The sequence below is a fragment of the Thamnophis elegans genome, chromosome 3, assembly GCF_009769535.1.
Source record: "Thamnophis elegans isolate rThaEle1 chromosome 3, rThaEle1.pri, whole genome shotgun sequence".
NCBI lineage: Eukaryota > Metazoa > Chordata > Lepidosauria > Squamata > Colubridae > Thamnophis > Thamnophis elegans.
Window position 1 is genome coordinate 68,825,562 of NC_045543.1, and position 20,261 is coordinate 68,845,822.

At 35.0% G+C, this 20,261-nt stretch overlaps 1 protein-coding gene across 3 annotated transcripts in view; it reads right to left on the bottom strand.

Moving 5' to 3' along the window:
• The window catches only part of CNTLN (centlein), a 218,812-nt gene that overhangs the window by 88,724 nt on the left and 109,827 nt on the right, over window positions 1–20,261 (bottom strand). For 2 of the 3 annotated variants that reach the window (XM_032214333.1, XM_032214336.1), the window contains 4 exons: window positions 18,655–18,828; window positions 14,333–14,458; window positions 7,649–7,770; window positions 3,793–3,918 (listed from right to left, as the gene is read on the bottom strand). In XM_032214333.1, coding sequence (XP_032070224.1) covers window positions 3,793–3,918; window positions 7,649–7,770; window positions 14,333–14,458; window positions 18,655–18,828 — 548 coding nt within the window. The remainder of the gene's footprint in view (window positions 1–3,792; window positions 3,919–7,648; window positions 7,771–14,332; window positions 14,459–18,654; window positions 18,829–20,261) is intronic. The other variant, XM_032214335.1, reaches the window with a different exon arrangement.

The window sequence follows — 20,261 nt, forward strand, 5'->3', positions numbered from 1 at the left end:
ATGGAAATTAGAGCCACATGCCTTTTTAAAGGGCTCAGTAACTACAAAAAGGATATAAGTACACAGTGGTTTATTAAGAATGCTCCCTAGCCTTAGCACTTCTCAAAATAGGCATAATACAGTACAGACTATTATTTCAGAATATAGATGCCAAAGATATGACAATTTCAGTTTTGAAGGGATTCTGCACACTGCAAAATGTACACAATATTGCCAAAAGTATTCGCTCACCTGCCTTTACTCGCATATGAACTTACAATATTTAACCTGTGATTATGTCTTCCTGACTGAATTGCTGTTAGTATTTTTTCCCCTTTGGATTCATTGTTGAGTCGCTGACACTGCATTAGTGCCCATAATGTGGCTAGATATTTCCTTAGTCTACTTCATGCTTCATTCATTTTTATTATCCTACAGATAATAATGAGACTTCTCCAAATTAATGACTTTTTTCATTATTCTTTGTGCTAATTATAGTTGTTATTTTATCAGAATGATTTTCATTTATCTGTTCTGTATTAATATGAGTATTGGGTAGAGAATTTGTAACAAGATCCATTAGACATCAGTCAGCAGAGATCTGGAGCATGTGGCATGTCCATATGGGAATGCAAGAGGCAGACAGAGGTTAGCCCACTACTTACCTTCAGACTGTTGCAGCCAGCCTCACACATCCCGACACCTGCCTTGCCGGCCAACTTCTTTTGCAGCTGGCAAGGCTTTCCTGAAGGCCTATGCAGCAATAACAGAGCTCCAGATCAATCCAGAGCTTTGTTATCGGCTGCAGAGTCCTTCAGAAAAACCTTGCTGGCCTTGTCGGCCACAGAAGAAGTTCCCGAAGGTCTCTGACAGCGAAAAGGAGGCCAGGGGCGACGCCCGCAAGTGAGGTGAGGTGAGTCAGTGGAAGACATCCCCCCAAAATAAGACCTAGTGCCTTTTTGGGTGAGGGGAAATGGCTTACAAATGAAATATTTTAAAAAAAGAACCTGAAGGTTTCATTTTGGTTATTCAAAAGCAAGTTCAAAATCAAACTAATGCAGTCAAGGCCAGAATTGAAAAATCATCAAATGGTTCAAAGTATAGATTACGCTAAGTAGCAGAAGAACCAGCAAGATAATTTTTTCAGCTCGTACAAGAGGATCACACAAACTGATTATAAACAATGATATAACACAGTGGTCAAAATGATTCACTAGAACAGTGATGGCAAACCTTTTTTGGTTCGCGTGCCACAAGTAGGGGGAGCGCAGGGGGGGTTGTGTGCGGGCGTGCTGCACCCATAATGCAATGTGTGACCTCCCAGTGCACATGCGCGCACTACAGGCACTGCCCCCATTTTTTGCATGCTTTTTTCGCCCTCCCCAGGCTCCAGGGGCTTTATAGGAGCCTGGGGAGGGCGAAAACAGCCTCCCCCCTGGACGCCCTCCAAAGGCTTCAGGGACTTTCAGGATGCTTCCCTGAAGCCTTTGGAACAATCAAAACGACCCTCCGAGCAAACCGAAAGTCACTTCTGGTTTGGTCAGAGGGTTGTTTTGAGCACCCCGAAGGCTTCAGGGACCTTCAGGAGGCTTCCCTGAAGCCTCCAGAGCAGTCAGAACGACCCTCTGAGCAAACTGGAAATCCGTTCTCGAACTTCCGGTTTGCCTGCAGGGTCGTTTTTTTGTGCTCCGGAGGATTCAGGGAAGCTCATAAAGCTTCCGGAGGGCCTCCGGGGGGTTGGGGGAGGCTCTTTTTGCCCTCCCCAATCTTATTTAAAGCCTATGGAGCCTGGGGAGGGTGAAAAATGGCTTTATAAAAGGATGAACTTTGCTGGCCAGCGAGCACATGCGCGCTGGCCAGATGACAGAGCAGCGCCTCGCGTGCCCTGACAAATGGCTCCGCATGCCACCTGTGGCACGCATGCCACCTGCGGCACACATGCCATAGGTTCGCCATCACTGCACTAGAACATTTGTGAAAAATATGTATATAATTACTCCAAAACCAAGGTCATCATCTTTCTTCAGCACCTAAGATGTATGTCTGGTGACTAAATAACCACCTAATAGAGCAAGACTTTTCAATACTTCTCCTTTCCTTCTCCAAAGGATTTCAGCATATACTGCCTCAATTATGGTCACAAGTCATGGACTATCTTAATATGCCAATACATTATGACATCCTACATTTTTGGGAAGAATTCAGTGCAAATGATGGCCAACACAAGCCAAAGAACTGGTAAGTGTGATTTTACCTTCTTTTATTAATAGAAATAATAATTCAGCAGTTTTCATTATAAACGTCCTTGTGCTTTTTCCAACAACATCAAGGTTTCAATCAATCCTCCATTGTTCAACAGTGCTTTGTTTCTGAACGTGATCTCAAAAAATATATCAGAATAATGCACTGTCCAAAACATATTGCCAGAATAGAATATCCACATGGACTATGCCATACCATGATTTTGTACTCAAAATTATTATTTATTTATTGAATAAAAATAATTTCAGAAGTTTGAAAATGCGCCATATTTTTCCCTAGAGAGGATCCCCAATATTGTCGAAAATTAGATATACCAATATGATCCTCTCCAGATATCTTAAGACCAACTTTCAAAATTCCCAAGACAGCTTTATTATGTTTATTGGGAATTCTGAGATTCATGGTCACAATCCTGGAAAACACCATATTTTCCAACCAAGTTCTTCATTGTCATAATTGACACAAAAATAAACCATATGAAGTTATGAAATTGATTTTATTATGGTAGTTCTAACAGCCAAATGAATAGCAATCTTTAAAATTCCACCATTGTACTAATATTCTGATTGCTTTAAAAATGTAGGCACAAGCCTGAGCATTACTCGGATGTCTCAAAAGAACAGAAAACTGTTCCGAGTTTCAAGCATGCTCATCGCTAAATTACAAAATCAACTTGACAAAGGACATTTTAAAACATCATTAAAAGGCTAATTATGCAATGCCAACCAACTTCCTTTTGTCTTGTATGAAAGGGAAACTTCTTACTTTACCAGGGTGAATATAATTGTCTATGAATTATAAGATCAAAGAAGCAAACTGGATGTTTTCTAAAGTAAGAATTCCTTCACCAAGTTTTACCCTTACCGCAGCTAAAAGAGCTGTGAAAGGGATCAGCACTAAACCCGAAGGACAGGCTGTGCACAGCAAGAAAGAGAGCAACTCCCCCATGCTTTTTGCAGGTCACTCTGAAGGCCCATGTTAGCAGATCTACTCCAGACCCTTAACAGGCGGCTTTGCTGCTACCAGTAATTAGCTTGGACAGCTCTGGCTCCAAGAGTAGCAGCAAGGCTACACCATAATGAGCTCAGCTGGGATTAGTAGGACAGGGCAAGGAACCAAGAGAGCTGAGGCATTCTGCATTGCGTATGTATCAAGGAGATCAAACAAGGATGGCTGGCTAGGTTATCCCCTTACCACCTCATTCCAAAAATGAAGCACGGCAGTGTGTAAAATACAGGCTAATGAAGAGCGACACCTCCAACAGATGAGAGCCACATTAATTAACACAATCCCTAGCTCATGCAATACTGTTTCATTTAGTGCTAGCAAACTTATTGTCGTTGATTTAAGGGTGGGATATGGAGGGAGGGAGGGGGAGTAAGACGAGATAATGTTTTGCTTCCCTGTTTCTGGTAGAGAAAGATGATTTAATTTTGAGTATCTGAAAGGAATTCTCTTTTTGGCCCTCAGGATTCTACAAGGAGAAGATAAGCATATCAACCCCACATTTCTAAATGTATAGGAATTTTGAAATAAAATAAAAAGACTCACTTTTCAATCAACAGCTTCTTGTGTTCTTTTTTAAAGTATGCCAGTTCATTCCATACTGCATCAGAATTTTCTTGACGCAGATGCTGAGGATCTGAACGCTCTTTTCCATTCTTACTGTTTCCAGGCCTGTAAATTTAAGAAAGCAATTTTCTGTGAAATAAATCGCTTTTAAATACCAAGTTTAAAAAAAAGCAAAGCTTCAGCACTTGATACATTACAAATGTAGCTTCAGCTACATTTAGTGAAATTATTGAAGCTCTCCTAAATGTTGTTCTAAGTTAATACATCTTAAAGATGATAAATTGGAGATGGGGTGCCACACTTGAGACTCAATGTGTTTCTGATAATAATGCAATCTCTCTCATTTAATTAAATGAGACACATAAAAGATAAAGATGTCATTTTGTCTTAGGGAAAGGTTTAGCATTATGGTTACTAACAATTCTTTAACAGAAACAAACTCCTGAACAAAGAATGTAAACTTGTCGTATAGCAGAATACTTTAGAATCCTATATTAAAGTATTCTGCTATACGACAAGTGTACATTCTTTGTTCAGGAATTTTCTTCTATTAAAGAATTGTTAGTAACCATAATTTTAAAAAATGGAAAAATACCTATTGATCTGCAAATCTGAAAGTTGAGAAAATCAGTGAAATGGTAAAATCTGAATGATTTAAAAAACCGCTACTTGGAAAGCAAATAGTTAGAATAGTTACAGACGACTGTGAAAACAAGGTAGAGATTATTTGGATAAAGAAAATTGTAGTAGCAGCAAAGGCCAGAGATATTGGAAATCAATAATAAAAAAGGTTATGGTATTAACAGCTCACATGCTTAGAATTTGGATCACATTGAATGAGTCAATCTAACAGAAATTTGACAATAGAATTGAGTGAAGGGACTCATAGTGAAGTTCCTTAACAATTTCCTCTAAAAATAGACAAATTCAAACTAGTTGACAATAAGAAAAAAAAATAATGAAGTATCCATAAAGTATAGGAAGCAGATGGAGTAGCTCTGCAATCATTACTTGGAACACAATTACTGTGTGTTTACTTGAAACCTTTTTACTACCTAAAAACAATGAACTGTACATGGGAAGCAAATGCAAAGATTTGCTTGAAAAAAAACAAGTGCTACTACCACAACTCTCTGAATTTTAAAGCTAGCATATTGGCATCAAACTTTATGAAAACAGATGTTTAACAATCATGCATCAATTATTTGTTTTAATTACGATATTTAACACTCTATCTGGTTGACACACTTCAATTTGTCATAATAGGGCATTCTAATTGTATAACTAATTAAAATCTCTGTTCAAATATGAAATTCTTTGAATGGCATTGAACAAAATTTTATCTTTCAGTCAGTTCTATCAAGGCTACAGAATTCTTAATGTAAAACTACATAAGATCAAGTACATCTCCTTAGTACCAGTTTTCTGCCTGAGAATAGTTCAATTGTTTTAAGTGCTGTTCAGTAGCATGCAGAAATTGTTTAACAATTTCTTCTGTTAGTGACCATTCACAAATATGGTGGGAATAAAAAAAATCATTTTCCAACCAACGTGCTTTTATGTTGTTTGTGATCAAATTTTGTGCACCTGAAAACAAAAGCCTTCAGTGTGAAAATGATTAAGGTCTGGTCAGGTTCTGGTAGCACTGTAAGCTAGCTGGAAGTTTCTAATCAACTAATTAATGGGGAAAACCAGGTCAGGAATAGGACCTCTTTGGAAAGAATTTTTTCGGAATGAGACAGAAGCAACCAACGATCTTTACAGTCTCTCTCCCTCTCCCTCCCTCCCTCTCTCTCCCTCCCTCACTCATTTAGCTACCATTTTGGTCAATAGCAAAATTGCTGGAAGGCATTCTTAATTATTGCAACAAAATTGTTACATGTACATAGATGGAAAGATCCAACTCTATGTAAGCATGGTGAAATTTATAGATCTTGCTCAGATGGATAAACTAACTTTTTTGATTAGAGTAAATTGTATTCTATTGTATTCTATTTTATTGGTAAATGGAAATCTTTTATGGAGTTTTTGCATAAAAACTAAAAAAAAGAACTACTGATTTTTGGCATATTATCATGATGTAACCTTAGAGAGGTTAAAATATAACTGTACTTACAACCTCTTCAAAGAATATATTGAAAGCCATTTTTTGCATCTTTGATTTCTTTTCTTGTTCCCTTTTTTCCATATTTTATTATTTTGTATTAATTTTTAATCTTTAAATTGTTTTTAAAAAATTATAAAATGAAAACAATGCTTCATTATATTTATTATTCATTTATGGTTCTAGACCAATCATGAAAACAAAGTGCAATTATAGTAAATTTAAAAATATAAAAATTATATTGCATTTAAAACCAAAATAGTTAATGATATGGGGTTTCTAAAAGCCATGATTATTGATAAGAATTTTGCAACCTTTTTAAATTTACACTGTCAGTGTAAATCAAAATAGAAATGGAGCTATGTATAAGAGATGGATTTTGACTTGCCAAAAATCTCAATCGTGTCATTAATATAAAATCAACCATAGTGGGGCACGTTAACAAGTAGACCTATGTCCAGTTAGGTCACCTATCTGGATACTCTTGATTTAGATGTAATGTAGCACTATAATTAGTTTAGGTATATGTCAATCTAATTGCCAGCTAATTTTCTCCAGAATCTTTCATGAGACATGAATCGAAGCCTGCCCTTAAGTCTAAAAAGGCAGTGTAAAAAATATATTTAGCCAAGTTATAAATATTTCTCAATGAGTTGATGTAATATAATGCACCAGACCAGGCCTGTCCCACCCACAGCCCACACATAACCATGGAGAACTGGTAATGTGGCAAGATTGTGAACCTATAATGTTATTATGAGAATTATATACATTAGCTATATAATGTATATTTTAGATGTGGTCCAAGGCAATTCCTCTTCAGTCAATGTGGTCCAGAAAAAATATTGGATACCCATCTACTAGACCATGATAAAGCATCCAATCTGGACTGGATTATTTGGATTGCAATCTTGCAATGTACCAGGACAAGACTTGTAGATAAGGGAGGAGAGTGACAATCCAAGAAACAGAAATAGAAACATTCATAGACACTAAATCTCCAGTGTCAGAAAGAACCCATGCAAACAGAGAACAAGACTGTAAGTGGTGGATTTTGTCCTAAAACTTGTAGAATCTTTTAGGGAGTGTCTCTAAATAGAAATAAAGATTATCCTGTTGGGGTGGTAAGGAATGGATTCCCTCAGAAGATTGGTCCACAAAGTCATAATCAAGATATTGATATGGATTGTTACTGTACAAGAGTCCTCCTTTTTAGATAAGCAGGGTAGGTAGAGTATCTGCCTTCCGGGGAAAATATGTATTGAGCTTGAAAAATTATTGGACAAAATAATAATGTCACCATAATTGTCATTTTGGTCAATTTTATATTCATGCTTAAAAAAAGTAGACTCAATTCTGCAAGCATGGTAACTATAAGGTCATTTGGGAGCAGACAAAAAAATTCTCCCATAGGTTAAAGGAATTTCTGGTTTTTTTCTTGGTTATAATATAAGATAAGTACAATGGTAGTTCATTGCTCCTTCCTATTTATTTTCATCACATGCAGAAAATGTGAAAAGCAGCTGCAACACACAAAATGAAAGCAATATAAATCATAAGGCAAAATGAGAACAATAGCAATTACACTTCTCATACAATATTTGTTTTTCTCAATGAAATTAAGAGTAACAGGAAATGGTTCCTTCCTCAGTTTAACCGTTTCATCAAAATGTATCAAATTCATATCTGAATTTAATATATATAATCGTTCCAGTGAATTGTGCAACTTACTTGCCATAATCTTCGTCCAATTCCTTTAATTGATTTTTTACTGTGCTGTAATTGATCTGTAACATCTGCAGACGTTTCTTACGTTTTTCATGGGCTTGTCTCAGCTCATCATTTTCTTGAATCTGTGTTACACCAAAACAAACAACTCAGTAAATCTTAAGATCTTAAAATGACAATTTTATATTGTTGAATTTCTTATTTATGACCAACTATTAAATACAATTTATTACGCCTAAATTATAATTCAAAGAATTCAGTCTTTAATAACAAATGGACTTCTTCGAAAGTTTCAAAAACTGCTTGGCTAGGACCTAAAGAACTGCACAACGGGTTTTGTATGCTCAGCAGAAATTTGGATTTGTGTAACATTCAAGAACATAGTAAACTACTTTGGAAACTATGTGAATTATAAAGCAATATACAGCATGCATTAACATACACAAAAAATCCTGAAATCCTAAAATGGCACTTAAAATCTGGAAAATGAATGAAGACTTTTAAAAATTCATTATTGAACTGGAACAATATATTTATAGCACCTTACATTATACCATATACTTATTTTATCATCAAATAGTTTCTTTTCCGATGTGGTGAGCATTTGTAATTTAATATTGGACAATTTTATGAAACAGAAAATACAACTGCCAATAATATCACATAAATCTATACTATGTCTACATTTGGAATACTATATAAAATTCTAATCATCATCTTTGAAAATGGGTGAAACACTCATGGAAAAAAATAAAAAAGAATACAACCAAAACACTAGACATAAACACTTTGCTTATGTAAAAAAGCTAAAATATTTTGGACACTTTAGTCAAATCCAAAGAAAGAAAGAAAGAAAGAAAGAAAGAAAGGAAGGAAGGAAGGAAGGAAGGAAGGAAGGAAGGAAGAAAGAAAGAAACAACCCTGAGGAAGGATATGGATATGGTTAAGGTGTACAGGATAATGTATTTGTTGAGATGGCTGTCCATATAAAGTAGATAGATAGGTGATAGATGATAGATGATAGATGATAGATGATAGATGATAGATAGATAGATAGATAGATAGATAGATAGATAGATAGATAGATAGATGATAGATGGATAGATAGATAGATAGATAGATAGATAGATAGATAGATAGATAGATAGATAGATGATAACTTTAAAATAGCCATGGTGACACAGTGGTAAGAATGCAGCATTGCAAGCTAATTCTGCATTCCCACTGCCAGCAGTCCAACTCAGACCGGCTCAAGGTTGTCTCAGCTTTCCATCATTCTGGTCAGTAAAATGAGGACCCAGATAGTTGGGGGAAATATGCTGACTCTGTAAACTACTTAGAGAGGGCTGTAAAGCACTATGAAGAGGTACATAAGTCCAAATGCTATTGCTATGCTATTGCTAAATATCTAAAGGTAAGAAGAGACTTTTAGAGTTACAAGGTTTGGATTTGGATATGCATTGTATAAAAAGTTAAATTTAATCTGGACTTTAAAAATAATTTTAATAGACATGACATATTGAGAATATGGAATAGATATAAGCCCAAGTTATATCTGAAAAAAACTTGTATGGATCTCAATTCAAGAAGTATATCATAACAGAGGAAACTGCTGACAAAGACCAATGCTTGATACCAATGTACCAGGAATTATTGGGAAACTATCAAGGGGAATTTAAAAGCAAATTAGGACAGCAATTAATAGTAAAAAGATATCATTCTTAATAGCTTTCCCATTTACAGTTATCAGGAAGACTCAAAATGGACAAAACAACTTATGGTATGGAGGAAAGTAAAGCAGAATTTGAAGTGCAATTGTGCACTGATGATGAACCTGCATCTGCTAAAATGTATAAAGTTTTATTGAATTTTGAAACAAGGAAAACAGGTTAAAAGATGTATGAGAAAGTGGGATAAGAATTTTGGTTATAATATGTGAAAATGTGTCAGTAAAAGGGCTGAAATTTATACTATGCTATGCTATGCTATCAAAAAGGATTCTTATAAAATGTTATGTTTTGGCCAAAGAAATTATCTAGAATATATGAAGGCACTTCAAGTGTATGTTGGAAATGTGAACAACATGAAGAGACATTCTAGCATGCTTGGTAGATACACTATATTGCCAAAAGTATTCGCTCACCTGCCTTTACTCGCATATGAATTTACTGTAAGTGACATCCCATTCCTAATCCATAGGGTTCAATATGATGTCGGCCCACCCTTTGCAGCTATAACAGCTTCAACTCTTCTGGGAAGGCTGTCCACAAGGTTTAGGAGTGTGTTTATGGGAATTTTTGACCATTCTTCCAGAAGCGCATTTGTGAAGTCACACACTGATGTTGGACAAGAAGGCCTGGCTCTCAGTCTCCGCTCTAATTCATTCCAAAGGTGATCTATCGGGTTGAGGTCAGAACTCTTTGCAGGCCAGTCAAGTTCATCCACACCAGACTCTGTGTCATCCATGCCTTTATGGACCTTGCTTTGTGCACTGGTGCACAGTCATGTTGGAAGAGGAAGGGGCCAGCTCCAAACTGTTCCCACAATGTTGGGAACATAGAATTGTCCAAAATGTTTTGGTATGCTGAAGCATTCAGAGTTCCTTTCATTGGAACTCAGGGGCCAAGCTCAGCTCCTGAAAAATAACCCCACACCATAATCCCCCCTCCACCAAACTTTACACTTGGCACAATGCAGTCAGACAAGTACCGTTCTCCTAGCAACTGTCAAACTCAGGCTCATGCATCAGATTGCCAGATGGAGAAGCACAATTTGTCACTCCAGAGAACACGTCTCCACTGCTCTAGAGTCCAGTGGTGGGGAGCTTTACACCACTGCATCCAACGCTTTGCATTGCATTTGGCTTGTACTCGGCCATGGAAACTCATTCCATGAAGCTCTCTGCACACTGTTCTGGAGCTAATCTGAAGGCCACATGACGTTTGGAGGTCTGTAGCGATTGACTCTGCAGAAAGTTGGTGATCTCTTCCCACTATGCGCCTCAGCATCCGCTGATCCCGCTCCGTCAGTTTATGTGGCCTACCAGTTCGTGGCTGAGGTGCTGTAGTTCCCAAACACTTCCATGTTCTTATTATACAGCTGACAGTGGAATATTTAGGAGCGAGGAATTTCACGACTGGATTTGTTGCACAGGTGGCATCCTATCACAGTTCCACGCTGGAATTCACTGAGCTCCTGAGACCGACCCATTCTTTCACAAATGTTTGTAAAAGCAGTCTGCATGCCTAGGGTCTTGATTTTATACATCTGTGTCCATGGAAGTGATTGGAACACCTGATTCTGATTATTTGGATGGGTGAGCGAATACTTTTGGCAATATAGTATATGTAAAAACTATGTAAAAAAGATTAAAAATTGATACAATTATTTTAAAGAGCAATATTTGTATTTATGTGCTGGTTTGTTTCAAATATTTATATAGCCATCCATCTTTTAGCCAACTCTGGGTGACTCCCAATCAAAGATTTTAAAAAAACCACATAAAATCATTTTAAAAACTATAATGCACAACCAGTTAAAACATAAAATATTAAAAATAACAAAAACCTAGTACTAATCCGTGCTAACAGGCCATCTAAACTCTAAACATTTTGGGGGGAAAGCCAGGTCTTTAAGGCCTTACAGAAGGATGGAGGTCTGCTGAATATCAGGGGGCAAGATGTTGCATAGGGGAGTGCCTGCCACAGAAAAGACATGCATTCTAGCTTCCATTAGATGACACAATGTTTCCTTCTATAACTGATGAATAAGCAATTAGAAAAAAGCCATTGGCCACCCTAACTGTCAGCCTTCCCAGTTACACCAGACAGGAAACAAGACTAGATGAGCTCATTCTACTTTATCATAAGGCTACATTAACAAAATCTTGCAAAGCAGATGGTACAACCTTCCTACCATCACTTTTAACTGTCTGATCAATCAGGGTGGATCCTTCCCAAGTTTTTCTCTCTGACAACTAAGATCTTAGAGTCTCTTCTCTCTCTTGTCATCTCCTCCCTTTGTTCCCTAAGATCATCCACATATTCTATTACAGTAACAAACAAACAAAAATTCTGGGCTAAGATGAAGTAACTTGATTGAACAGATTATTCCTATGGACGATGTATCCTATGAGAAGTATGTTTCAAAATATACTGGGAATTTTTTTTCTTCATGTTGCAATTAAGTGTATGAAATAATAATCTGTTTTTTTCACATGTTTATTCTTGTATATTTACATGATTGCTAGTTAAATAATATGTCTCATGCTGGTTTCTATGACTTTTAAAATTCAAAGCATTTATATGACTGAACCCATGATTCCAGGCATTAGGCTGATATATATTTGAAAAAAGTGAAAATAATCTACATAAAATGTCAGCATCTAAAATTTATTTCAAATTTATATGTACAGATTTGTACAGATGCAGAGTAAGGGTAGATCGTCATGAAAAAGTAAGTATGCACATGGAAAGTTTTGACATTCTCAACATGTTTCAACGTATAGATATTTGATCTTCATTTCAATTATATTGATAAAGGAGGTATGAGCTTACAAATATTATGCTTCATTTGCATTTTGTAATCCATTGTGTAATTTAAATAAAAGCATATGTAGATTTTGCATGCAAAAGTAACTACACTCCTATTATTTATTATTTAAAGAATATCTCACATTAGACTCATGTGCACCAAATCTGGAGCAAATGCTTAGAACATCATTGGTGAAAATTTGGTAACTTGTCTTATTGAAACTTCAGATATTTATTCTGATTTGCTAGATCAAAAGAGGTCTCTGGGCCTTCAGAAAGATTAGAGATACCTATGCAATTGGGGAGAGATTTAAAAATATTGCCAAACAAGTAGACATCAATTATTCTACTGTCTGGAAGATCATCAATGAGAGGAGAAAATTTCCAACAACTGCCAACTTGTCCAGGCCAGGCCTGGACAACGTTCCACCAAATTTAGCATGAGAGCAGAATACATGCTGAAAGAACCTAGAATTTCATCATTAATCGCCAAGCAGTTATCACTATTACTACTATCAAATGCTTGAATTAATCATCAGAAAGCTGCACAAATTAAATCTACATAGAACAAATGTCAGCAGGGAACTTTGTTGTGTACAAAGACTATCAGGGCAAACTGCTCATGAACTTCTAGGCAAAAATCAAGATTTCTGGAACAATGTACTCTGAACAGATGAATCAAAAATGGTTTATTTGGCCATAGTACCAGTACCACGTTTGATGAAAACCAAGGACAGTATTTCACCAGAAGAATCTGATACCAACTGCAAAGCATGATGTTACAGTTTGGGACTACTTAGCTGCATTAGGACTTGGGCAGCACAACATCACAGTTTCTAGCAGGAATTCTCCAGAGGGTGCTTAGGGATAATGTGAAACCATCTGTCAGAAGACTGAAGCTCACCCCAAAGTTGAGCTTGGAACATGACAATGACTATAAATATCACAGAAAAATCAGCCAAAGATTGGTTAAAAAATATAAAAGGAAGGTTCTGGAATGGCCAAGTCAAAGTGTGGATCGAAATCCCATTGAGACACTGTGGATGGATTTAAACTGGGCTGCGCATGTAAAAATCCCTCAAATATTGCACAACTGGAAAAAAAAATCTGAATGAAGGAATGGGAAAGATTTCTTCCTGGTCAATATCAGAGATTGGTAGACAATTATAAAATAATATGTATGGCTGTTTTTACCAGTTATTAGAAAGAAAGATTTACTTCCTTTTCCCACAGAAGGAAGTAGCACAACAAAATTTGCGCAATTTATGGTACATTGCAGTGTCCATTGAAATTGAATTAGGTGAAAGATATGTTTTATTATGTACATTAAAAAGGTATATCTATTTTCTTTGTATATTTTATTTTCTCTATGTAAAATGTTGCAGCTGTAACATAAGTTGTCTGGGAGATTTTTTAATTATTAATTGTTAATTTTTTGTTAATAAACAACTACAAAATCAATTTTTCATATTTTTGTTCAGTGATATCACCTTTATCTTTATATACCGTTTGAATGAAGATAAAATGTTATGTGCACATATATTAAAAAAGACTTTAACATGGTAAAAAAGTACTTTTTTGCACTACTATAGAGTCCAGAGGTGGGTTGCTACTAGTTAGTTCTGGTTCAGACAAACTGGTAGTGGAAATGGTGACTGGGTTGCAAAACCGGTAAGGATGGCAGGCTCATGATGCCCCTGAACTGGTTCCCCGGTCTCCGCGGCATGCCTTTTTGGAATTTTTTAATGTTCTGCGCATCCACAGACCCATTTAGGGGCTACTGCGCGCACACACACAGTGCATGTCATGTGCACATGCACACCAAACCAGCAGTAATGCCGGCAGCAACCCACACCTGACAGAGACCACAGATTTTGCACTTCTGAACTTGAAATATATAGACATATTGATTTTACTGTCTACGTGGCTGGAAACGGAGATTCAAGGCATAGGCAAACAATGTTATTTAAACTTTACATAAGTAATTTATAACATTTGAAACAAAGAAGTCCTCTTAAGAATAGACAAACGTATTTGCCCAGTTTTAGATCCTACAATTATTAATTAAAAATGCAATGCAATGTACCATAAATTGCACAAATTTTGTTGTGGGTCTATTGACATCAAGTAAAAAAGTTGTGATTTTAATTTTCACCTTTAGTTGTAGTGCCTTTTCTAAGTTTTCAATCTTTCCTTCAGCTATTTTGAGCTTCCTTAGTTCTTCTGACTCTTTCAAAAAGCTCTTTGGGGACAGAGACCTTGAACGTTTCACAGGTGGTTTCTGGAGAATAAAACAAGGACATGGTTGAAGTGGTTGGAACGCTGGATTATGAAAGACATGCAAAATTAAAGAACAAGTAATTTTGAATACTAATAATGAATTATAAAAAAAAATCCTGCGTGATATACCAGAGAAATAACAAGCAGAATTACCACAGCGCTACCACTAAAGGTTTCTCTGTGACTCGTTAATGAGAATATTCATTTACATTTACATTGTTTCTTTCAGAATAATGATGTCCCATTAGGGAAGACTAAAGGGTTATAGTCTCAGAAATGCAAGAAACCTCATTACAAAGGAGGGGATAGAGGCTGATCTAATTGCTCTATAAGGGTCCAAGGTTACACTTGATAGGACAACCAGAAACAAGAGGGAAAGAGTTTTTTCCCTCTGAAATAGTTTAACACACTGTGAAGTTGAAGGAACAATATGCTTGAGGAATATAAATAAAACAGACAGTAGATCTTATACCATAATGACCATATGGTCATTAAATATAATATGCCTAACTAGAGACAAGAATATGTGTTCATATTATGTGCAGCTTCATATAGCAATCTGGAGAAAGGATGTGTGAAACTAGCACTTAAACTGGGCAACCTTCTTGCTTGTACTATGTCAAATGTTTTTTATGTAAAACAAATAAAATATACAGATTAGTTTTACTGAATTTCAGTAACTGTGATTAGCATATGGAGCAATATTTTAATCATAATACTAATCTTAATGTTTTAACAATTTAGTAACTTAACTGTGCAAAATATGAAATGACATTTTGTCCATGGATTTTTTTTAGTTAATAATAAAAAAAGAATTTACATTCTTCCAAAAGTCATTGAAGTTATTCTTTTGAATAAAAGAAAAAGGGCTGGGAGAGTTTAGCTTTTAATTTTGAATAGAAAAAAGGCAGAAAGTACAGACTTTTGCCCATGACAGAGATTTAGTTTAAAAATATTTTTTTTTTGTTGAAACATTATTTCATGAGTACAATTTAAAGAAAAGAGGCTAATTTATTTTATCTATTAAAATAAATCACATTATGAGTCACAGGAATAAGAATTCCAAATATATATTTTAAAAACAAAGTAAATCTGCCATATCACACCTGGATGTCACATTTGTGTCTTTGAGGAAAGAAAACAGACACAATATAGGCAGATTTGCGCAACGAAGACCCCTCTAAATATGTTGGACACATAAATCCTAAGCACCATGGAACATAAATGAACATATTTAGCAGGCAATAGAGTGAGGAATACTTATATAGATATGGTATTAGATATAATTCCCAGTAAACATATTCTGATAATGATGTGCAAGTTAAGAATCTAGAAGTGACGATTGGAATGTTTGATCAGAAAAAGATTGAGATTGGATTTGAGTAAGAGGAGATGTTATTCTTGTCAGGCTACAAGAATGATCTGGAAAAAGATGATATATATTGGATATACAAATGAATCAGCTGATGTTTTCATAATTAAAAGGAGCATAGACATAACAGTTTATGACAAAAATCCTGAGAGATGGGATGAAAAAACTGTCTAGGAAAGATAAGAGAGGGTGTGGCCCACTTCTGCATAATGGGCAGAGAAAGAGACTCAAAAAGGACTTTCCCCAGCTTTTTCAGGCTGTTAAGGAGATTTGAGTTTTCAAGATTATAATCTTGATTTGCAAGATTATATTTAAGAAGTCTTCTAATAAAATAGAATGAGTGTCTTCTATGTGGTTTACCCAGGAAGACTAACAAACAACAAAACAGAAGAGTGACTTGAATAATCTTCCTATACTAATTTACAAAGGAGAGCTCTTAAAAGTTTTGAAAGACTTGCTGATTAGGGAAAATGGAAAAAATGAAAATGGAAAAAATCAAATTCTCTATGGAATATCATTTGAAGAGTTTAAAAACCAACATTGTTAAAAATAAGGGGAAGATAAAGTTGGTTTATTTGATCAAGGTTAAAATAATTATTTCATTGTTATATTGTTTATACTGTTGTTTCTATGTTGTTATAGTATATAATCCTTAATGGATTTTTGCTAACCAGGAGTAAGACAAGGTTTTAAGGATCTGTTTATAGATAAGCAATGAGATATGAGATGAAGAGTTTGTTGTATTTTAAGATAAGGAGGTAACTTTTTAAAATTGTTTATACTTCTTGTGACTAAGGGCAAAGTTTTTTTTCTTTCTTTCGTTCTTATCTTGTATTTTTTGTCATTTATATTAGTTGTTATCTGTATAATTGTAATGCTTAATAAAATTATTTTAACATGAAGAAGTAAATCAGTAATTAGTCTTAGGCTTTACCTACATATGAAGGAGAGGAGGGTTTTTTTCAAATCTATACACCAAAGAAATAGGGACTAATTATTACCTGGGAGAGGGGGCACTTTCAAAAAGTTTCCCCTCCACAATTCAGTTTTTTAATCCCACCCACTTCATTTCAAAAACTGTGTGGCACAGTTATACAGAAAAAAGAGAAGGAGATATAATATTTTTAATATTTAAAAGAAGTAACTATAGTTCTGCACAAGAGCATCTGGGATGCCAATAATGTTACTACTTGTGCACATGGCCAAAAGAACCACTTTCTTCCAAATACAGAACACTGCAGTGACCCTTCCCAGTATTCATCTCCATGAAGAGAAAGACAACAAGGCTAGATAAAGGTTTGTGGGAAAAGAAAGTCATTTTTGAATCTCTACAGACTGGATCTGAAGTCCTGCTAGGTCACATTCAGCTCATTCATTATAGTTTTATTATCCATAGTTATTATTTATTAATCATTACATTTTATATTACCCAATTCCCAAAGATTCTACATGATCTACATGAGCAACAGGAGTTCTATTATTATGTAATTGCATTGCAGAACAATTTTTCCAAGTCAATTTGCTATACTGAAATGTCACTTTAGAAAATGGCACCAAAATATATATAAATATCTATAACAAATTTGGTATTTACAAATGCTCATTTAAGAGTATTTAAACAGATACATCAAGTCCAAATTCTGAAGCACTTAATAAGCAATTGTTTTATTTTTGTCTATCTTGAAATTGAAATTTCAGGTGCTGTAACCGTACCCTCAAAATGTTAGAACCGCTGTCTACCTTTTCTTTTATTTATATGCTGCTCATGCCAATATTCTTGGGTGATTTACAAACATACAGATACCCAATTTCAAATCATTTAAACTTTCTAAAAATAATCATAAAAATAATTGTTTACAAGTCTCTAAAGAATCTGACAAAAAGTGAGTTTTAAAGCCCTTTTTTGAACTGTAAATAGATAGGCCAATCTGAAGTCTATTGGTAGCAAATCATGCCATAATATGGATCCCATAATGGAAAAGGCAGAATTTGCTGATGTTATATCAAATGGAACCTGCATCCAAAGTGCCTCATTGCAGTCTTAAGAGTAAGATGAATTTTATGGCAATGGATGATCTTGGGTCTAAACTTTGTGAATATTTATGTATCAAAATCAACATCTTAAATTTGACCCAGAAAGCAAGTGGCAGTTAGTTAGAAATCTCAATGTAAAAAATATACTACTACTCACAATTATAGCATCTTTTTTTTATTTGAATTATGTTTGAGTATCAGGTCTCAGCAGATATTTTAATAGAATCTATTGTTTCTTTATTTGTGTTCTGATTAATGATGCAGTGAAACATGGCATAAACTTTCAAAGCAGAATAAAAGAAAATTTCTAAGAAACAAAATAAATGCAAAATTACTGCCTTTGGAATCAGTAATTAATTCTAAAAGTAAAGTAACATCATTTGTATAAACTCCTAACTCAGCATTTTCACTAATTACAAACTTTTAAATCCAAACTTGATTTCTTTAACTTAACCTCAGTTTCATCTGTTTGGAAAAAAACAGACAACCACACAAACACTATCAAGTAATAAATATTCATCTAAGAATTCTACAAAGAATTCAACTTTTAAATAATTTCATTAAATTAACAATCCTTTATCCAGTGTTTAATAAGGTAAAACTTCCTACTCCCAAAAGTTATTTTAGCAAGTCTTTGGCAGATAATAAAAACACTCTTCGATAAAGCTTCCAGAATTATAAGTAGCATTGACAGTTATTAAAACTCTTATTATCCAAGTCCCAGAACAAAATGTCAAACTTTGCCAACCTCATTTTGACATAAATACACAAGGCAATAAACACTTTCCTACCTTGTATTTTTTCCCAGCCCTAGTACTGATGCAATCCAAGCAATCTCTACTGCAAAGACTATGATTTGCCAGTGAACGATTTGTTCGTTTCAATTTTTTTTGCAAATGCTTTATTTCAGTCTTTTGAGACATTACGAAGTATTTTAGTTCTGTTAAAGAATACTGTTGGAATTCCTAGAAAATGGAAATACAATACCTTAGACTACTGTAGGTAAAATCAATATTTGGAGTAGCATTTACAATGACATCATGTTTATATTTTAATTAAGTAAATTTAAATAATAAAAGCCAATTGTTTATACAAAAGAAGGAGTGAGACTGAAGTGCAGGAAATTAGATCCATACTACTATATCTACCTCCTACATTCAAAGACAGGACTATGGACTTCTTTGTACAGTACCTATTAAAATCATGTGGCCTCCACTCACAACAGTTTGGATAGTTACCCCAGGCATTTTATTTATTTAATTTCATAGTCCTCTTTATCTCAAGATAATTATATACATAACAATATGCTAATTATAAAAATCTTGATATAGATTTGTTATGTCTTACCTTTCCTATCACAGGGATAGGCAGTCTGGTTCCCATATTCTACCATGACTTAGGGCATTTCCTTTGTGCCTGTCAGATTCTCTGCCCATATTAATTTCTCTCTTTTTTAAAAAGATTATCCTTTTAATTTTAAACATCTACAAAGGAAGCTAATGGGCTGCACAACAATCTACCAAATCCCAGTACTCATTTTTAATTCCAAGTATGTCCCTGGACTCTACATACATCGCACAAGCATACTTACAAAAAGAGAAATGATGACCACAAGCCCCAGACCAAGACAAAAGGTGACCAGACAAAAGATTTGGTAAAAAAAAATATCATTCAAATGACTATAAGGAATAGAAGGAAGCAACTCCAAAATATATGTCTTCTGCTAAGTGGCAATGACCAGAACAATTGTGAAAAGTGAACAGCAACAATTTTGCGAGAGAATATGTAATATGTTCAAAATGCCAAACCTGCTGATAAAGATTACTAATTCTGTCCCTGAGGCTAAAACATATGAAGAACAGATGCAGGAATTGGGTTGTAGGAAAATAGGGGGAGGAAGATAAGATAATTTGATATGTTCTTTAGTTGTTTATAAAAATAATAAAGGAGGGATATAAATAAAATATAAAATATCACAACTAGATGAGCTAATTTTATTTTTTTAAAGGTACCGTTTTAACAGTATCTGGCAAGTCTGAAGGTACAAATCTCCCATTGCCTCTTTAACCACCTGATCAGTTATGGTGGGTTTTAAGAAGCGAGTAGTTATATATAGCTTGGGATTTGAGTAGATGTGAGACTACCTCTTTTAGACAGAATCTGCCTACCTAATACATGCAATCAATATAGACTACTGTGTATCCCCATCTATCAGAATGTATCACTGGATGAGGCACAGGAATGTTATTTCTGTGTGGGAATTTATATTCTATGGAACAATTTGCACCCCAAGCTGTTATCATCCAGATTACGTAGGCAGATGCAGGCTTCAATAAAGTCCTTTATTACTTTGCTATCCCACAACAAATGGCCCTATAATGGCCTGTAAACCTCCATC